The 1,267-nt window shown below is 58.7% G+C and overlaps 1 protein-coding gene across 2 annotated transcripts in view; it reads right to left on the reverse strand.

Annotated features, from left to right (window-relative positions):
- DNAJB12 (DnaJ heat shock protein family (Hsp40) member B12) overlaps positions 1–1,012 on the reverse strand; it is a 24,898-nt gene extending 23,886 nt beyond the window's left edge. For both annotated transcript variants that reach the window (XM_008068989.1, XM_021718033.1), the window contains exon 1: positions 680–1,012. In XM_008068989.1, coding sequence (XP_008067180.1) covers positions 680–812 — 133 coding nt within the window. In that variant the 5' untranslated portion in view covers positions 813–1,012. The remainder of the gene's footprint in view (positions 1–679) is intronic.
- Positions 1,013–1,267: the final 255 nt, after the last annotated feature.

Here is a 1,267-nt window from a genome sequence, read left to right on the forward strand (position 1 = left end):
GGGTGGAGTTACTGAAGCCAGCATCTCCAGCAAGGCAACCCCCTCCCAACCTCATCCGCGGGTGAAAAGGATGCAGGAGGGAGTGAGGAGCCCGGTCTCAGAACAGACGGTCCAAGGTGGCAGAGTGAACTGGGTACAAGGCAGCTTCTTCTTCTGGGAGGGTGGTCCCTGCCCCCCCCATCCAGAGCTGTGCGAGGGAGTAAAGACAGGTGCGCATTTCAAGGGCGCCCGAAGGTCTGAAGTCGTTCCCTCTCTAGAATCCATTCTCTCCTCAGAGGAGTTATGTTTATTTTCCTGAACTGTAATATTTCCCAGGCCGGCAACTGGCCCTGGGCCACCGAACGGCCCCTTGGGAAAAGTAGTTCGAGTTCGCTTCCAGGTAAGTTCTCTTCGCCCCATCTTCCCTCGGGTCTCATTATCGGCAACCTCAAATCCCAGGGGGTTCCGCAAGCACCCCGAATGCTGAAGTCCCCGCAGTTCCTGTCTTCAGGTGTCCAGCATCCCGCAGAGGCGTGGGAGGAAAAGACTACATCTCCCAGCAAGCATCGCGCGCTCCAGTGCGCAGGCGTAGCCGCGCCTCGCCACCCCTCCCCCTCCTCCAACTGCTCCCGTCGGTCCGTTCCCGTATTCCCCCCATCAGTTCTAATGTCCCCCTGTCTCTCCGGCATCTTACACTCACCGCGAACTCTCGGCGTCGGGTACAGCCGCTGTGCCTTCTCCAGGAAGCGGAGCGCCCGGTCGGGCTGGTTGCTCTGGATGGCCTTGAGGGCGATGCTAATACAGCGCTCGGCTTCATCCTTGTTGGATTCCATGGCGGAACCAGAGCGCAGAACCAGGGAGGGGGAGGCCGGGCGAGCGAAGGGCTGCGCCAGCCGTCGGCGCGACGCGGACGAGCCGACGCACGAAGATGACGTACCCTGCCCCTCCTTTTCTGAGATTTGAACGAAGGCGGAAGCGCTACCGTATGTCTTCTAAGACACGGACGTCTGATTTAGGTGTCCGTAATGCTGCATGGTGGCCGGGTACTGTGGTTCACGCCTGTTATCCCAGCAATTTGGGAGGCGGAAGCGGGAGGATAGCTTGAGACCAGGAGTTCGAGACCAGCCTGAGCAACATAGCGACCCCCCCCCATCTCTATCCAAACAAACAAGCAAACAAAAGCTAATCAGGCATTGTGGCGACTGATTGAGACTGTAGTCTCAGCCATTCATTAGGATGAGGGAGGATCGCCAGAGCCTAGGAGCTAGAGTTCAGGAGTTTGAGGCCG

The sequence above is a fragment of the Carlito syrichta genome, unplaced genomic scaffold, assembly GCF_000164805.1.
Source record: "Carlito syrichta isolate Samal-C Ts95f unplaced genomic scaffold, Tarsius_syrichta-2.0.1 Scaffold311719, whole genome shotgun sequence".
In the NCBI taxonomy this organism is placed as follows: Eukaryota; Metazoa; Chordata; class Mammalia; order Primates; family Tarsiidae; genus Carlito; species Carlito syrichta.